At 47.4% G+C, this 4,576-nt stretch overlaps 1 protein-coding gene across 1 annotated transcript; it reads right to left on the minus strand.

Moving 5' to 3' along the window:
- Positions 1 to 624: 624 nt before the first annotated feature.
- LOC107882303 lies at positions 625 to 1,478 on the minus strand. The gene is made up of 2 exons (XM_016800478.1): positions 1,015 to 1,478; positions 625 to 922 (listed from the first exon to the last, which is right to left on the minus strand). The coding sequence occupies exons 1-2, from the start codon at positions 1,476 to 1,478 to the stop codon at positions 625 to 627; spliced, it is 762 nt and encodes a 253-aa protein (XP_016655967.1).
- Positions 1,479 to 4,576: the final 3,098 nt, after the last annotated feature.

Genomic DNA, 4,576 nt, shown 5'->3' on the forward strand with positions numbered 1-4,576 from the left:
TTTTGAAAACCACTGGGAAATTTAAATTTGACCTCCCAATGCACCAACGATATTCACTTCTGATCGAACAAGATACTGAAAGTTGAAAATCGTAGCATTATTTCGACTACTTATCGTGTACACAGACACAAAAAAAATAAAAAAAAAAATTAAAAAATTAAAAATAAAAAACACACATCATTGTAAAATCAATACATTCATCGTTCCACTCACAATCTAAAATTGGGCAAATGTATATTTGTCGTTGAATGAAAAACAGCATGCCACTGAAAAATAACGCTCCTCAATGTATACACATAGCCGCTCACCGCTCGCCGAGCGTCGCCACCACTGATGCTGCCGCTCGACGCTCGCCCGCTCGCTAATGTAGACGCAGCCTTAATCACTGCGACAATTGCGGAAAATTAATGGTGACTGGTGACTTTGGTGACTAGTGTTTTTAGAGGTTGGCACTGGTTACTGGTTAGATAATAGATACATAAAAATCACGGTTTAAGATAGAGTTTTATTTGTGGAATGTTTATGGTGATACAAGTATGGGGGTGCATAAAAAAGGGGGGGTACATCATTGAGGGCTTAATGGCTAAAGTGATTATATTTTACATAGTATGTATACGACAAGGATTATGTTGTTGTAATTCTGTTGGTTGGAGACCTCTGAGGGATGTTCGTGAGGTGTTGAATGTAGATGTCCCTCGAGAATCCAATCACCTCACTAACGCACAACTTCCTCATCATTACCGCGTACTTCGGGCTGCATAAATGGTGTAGGAATTCATCGTTCTTGGAGTACCAGCCGCCTAGGGCACCAACAACAAAGGGTATAACTGTGGCTTCCACCCCATATGTGGTGGCCAACTCACTACTCAGGTCGTGGTACCTCTCCAATCTTTCCCTGGCGGCAGAGTCAAATGCAGCCAGCCTGTTATCGAACGGTATGGTTACGTTGATTACAAATAACTTCTGCGACCTTTTGATGACCAGGTCAGGTCGTAGACCAGAGTTGCCACACACATCTGGTTTTCGAATAGTATTTCAAATTTTGTACTTGCTGCGGTTTTTATGCGCTCCACTACGGCATTGTGGCGAGTGAGGTACAGACCAGAGTATCGCATACAGTGGTCGACGACGTGAGCAAGGCTTTCTGTATTGTAGTCACATCGTCGGCACCGTCGATCTCCGGTTCTCCAGGCTGCCGATCCATTCAGCGGGACTAGGTTCGGTCTAGCTCGATGTATAAACCTCCAGTCCGCAAACCTGGTGTAGTCGCCGTTTCTTAGGAAGTTTGTCGCGGCGGGGTGGGCTGCGGCGCACTCCATTGCCCTGCCTTGGTCCGCACTCCTTTTGGCTCTGTAATTGTTCCTCATCGTGCGCATTACATTGCGTCTGTTTTTTGCTTTTAGCTCTATGCCCATGTGGTTTATACTAGCAGTATCATTTGTGAGTTTCCACTTTACTTTATTGCGCTTTGATGCCATTCTTGCGCACGACCACACACCTCTAACTCCTGTGCCTCTCTTTGCACGGAAAGAACCCTCATCCTCACCCGAGAGGTATAGCGCGACCTCCTCTGTTGACGGTGGTCTGCCAATTCTTTTTTCCGTCGTTGTCCGTATGTGGCTTCCCGCATCGGAGTCCACTCATTTGTCTGGTGAAGTTAAAAGTTTGAAAGCACTATCAACTGTCGCGATGTCCGAGTCCTCGGCTAGCATCCTGATTCCACAACATCCGCCGTTTGTGCCGCCTTATAGGTACTTGCTTGATGCTTCCTGCGGTAGGTACAGCGTTGCTTTAATTTCCGGCCTCATAATGTTGTCTATTTTTCCCAAGCTGTCTTCTGGAAGATCCCCATCCTCATCAGGTGCACGGTAGAGGGGAAGAAGAATGTTTTCAGTGCGTCGATGCGTTGCGACGGCGCAAGCTTTCTACGCATTATTCTGAGGCCTATATTAGTTATCTCCTCTAGAGACGCCATGTGCGGGACAATGTTAAAGCCAACTTGCGCTCCCAGGAAGGTTGCCGCCTCTCCCTCCTGGAGCGGCTTAATGACGTGGTTCCCAATTTTAATCGTTGAGTGCCGTACTCCGACCGGTGTTAGGCCAGACATGTGCAACGATGCACATTTATTGGCATTGATTGTTAGTCCTAGTCTGTCTAGTTCCGCTACGGCCGTGTCGACTCTCACCTGAAGTTCGGCGGGGGTCTTTTCAATGATGCATAAGTCATCCCCGAATACTAGGACCTTATGATCGTCTGCCTCTTCTTGGATTGATCTCACTACGGGGTCTATCGCCAATATGAACAATAACCCGCTAAGTGGGCATCCCTGCCTCATTCCCGACTTAATCTGGATGTCACCGGTTAGGCCGCCCGAAGTGACTACCTTTGACGGTGCCCCGGAGTACATGTCTTCGACTATCTTTCGCAATCCAACACCTGCGCCACTGTTCGTTATGGCCACAAGCAAGGCCTCATGTGGTACTTCGCCGAACGCGTTGGATACGTCCAACCAAGCGACACAGCAGTCACCTTTGTGCGTACGTGCGGTTTCTAGGCAGCGTTGGAGCGTGTACACATGTTCAAAGGCGCCGTCGACCGGTAAAAAGCCCTTCTGGCACGGGCTTATTACCTCTTCAGAGATTAGCCACTTTGTTACCCTGTTGGCAAGACAGCCTGTGTACAGTTTGTACAGGGTACGGCACAGCGATATCGGTCTCCAGTTGGACAGATTCTCCGGATCGCCCTTTTTGTAGATTAGTATGGTAGTTGCAGCCTTCCACGAGTTGGGTATCCTTTTGTGCTTTAGGCATGTGTTGAGAACTGTGGTTAGTAAGGTGCACGAGGGATCCAGTCTTCTCCAATCGGCGTAATAGTTAGGCCGTCATCTCCCGAAGCCATGTTCTCAAATTTGGCCTGGCGTTTACAAAACTCTTTGGCATCAAACGGTGGTAATTGTACTGGTTCTCGCGTGTGAGGGGTGTAGATAGATGGGTCGCAAGACGATGTTTCCCAGGATTTTTTAAAGTGTTCTTCAGTACGATCTATTGGGACCTCGCATTTTCTGTTTACTCCAGACAGTATTAATCGGACCGCCTGCCGTCTGTTCCGTCTATACAGTTTCTGTATCCCCTGTGCGTCCTCGGGGTCGTTGGTCGTTGGTCTTCCGGTTAGACGATTGCGTGGCCTCTCTGTTTGGTAGCTTTACTATTGCGGCTGCCTCCGACGTGATCTCGACGAGCAGGGAGCAGAACGCGCTCCAGACCGGATCGTTTACGGGGGCCCTCGAGATCACCCGGGCGTCGTGTAGGAAGGCGTGGATTGGCGTTGTGTCGTCCGGGGTGAAGACGGCGTCCAGGTCTTCGTTCCCTGGTCTCGAGACGTCCACTTCGTCCATCGTGATGCCTATTTCGAGGTCGCCATTAACATCGTCCTCGGCTGCAGAGTCGTCAGATATTGCTGACATCTCGTCATCCATTTCAGACTGCTGTTCGTGGATGCTGCACGTCGAACTATCAGTATCAGCTGTTCTTGTCTCATGCGGCGGTATGGACAGACTATTGATGTTACTGTTGACGTCGCTGTATGATGTGCTAGCGTCAGACATGGTGGACTCGTGTGGTAGTGTCTGATCGTCCGTGTCTTCGGCGACCGTATCAGGTGTACCTGGCACAGCTCTCGCAGCAGCCGGTCTGATGGCGTCACCGCCTCTCGAAACTCTCGGTTCGGTGTTACCACGTAGGCGTTGTCTGGTTGTCGGCTGGGATAGCTGTACGGAGCCCGCGTTTACGGCTGTTTGTCGTTGGTGGTTCCTTATGTAGTTTGCAAGACCCTGCTTCGAGGGGAATGAACTCTCGCATCCGACAGTTGTGCACGGAAATCGTTCATTTGTGTTTTCGCAGTCTTCGATTGCGACGCTACACTTGTGGCCACCTGGTCTGACACCCAGAATGACGTCGCAGCCCGTGCATTTCACTATCGTCGAGTCCGGTTCGATGTGCATGGTTCGTAGGTGTCTGCCGAGTGACTGTTTTGCACTGGTCCATGCTTCGGCTTTAAATTTTGCCGAACAGTCTTGTCTCCTCAGTCACATGCGGACATGTGATTGTGGCCGGTGGTGGATAATAATAAGTTAATATCAGGCCTGAGAGTCGTGGCTGTTTTCTGGCGGCCACTGGATTTGGTGTTGACATGGCGGTCGATGTTGGTGCCGCTACACGCCAGGTGGGCTGGCCGGTGGCTAGACTTGACAAGGCTGGGCATTAACGAGTTAAAAAGTTAAGTTACTTTTAACTAAGTTACTTAACGAGTTACTTTTTTTTAAGAAGTAACTTATAACTTAATTCGTCAATTCATTTTATAATCACGTTAAATTATATACTTTTATAATTAATTTGATTATTAATATTTAGTTCATAGTTGGTAATAACAAAGTAAAATTTAAAAGTTTTACCATCACTTTGGAAAACTTTTAGTTAAAAAAATAAAATATACAAATAATTTAATTATTTTGTTGGATTTCATAATATATAAGTACTTACAACAAAATACATTTTTTTAAGATATAAAGACCTACATT

This window comes from Acyrthosiphon pisum, chromosome X (assembly GCF_005508785.2).
Source record: "Acyrthosiphon pisum isolate AL4f chromosome X, pea_aphid_22Mar2018_4r6ur, whole genome shotgun sequence".
NCBI lineage: Eukaryota > Metazoa > Arthropoda > Insecta > Hemiptera > Aphididae > Acyrthosiphon > Acyrthosiphon pisum.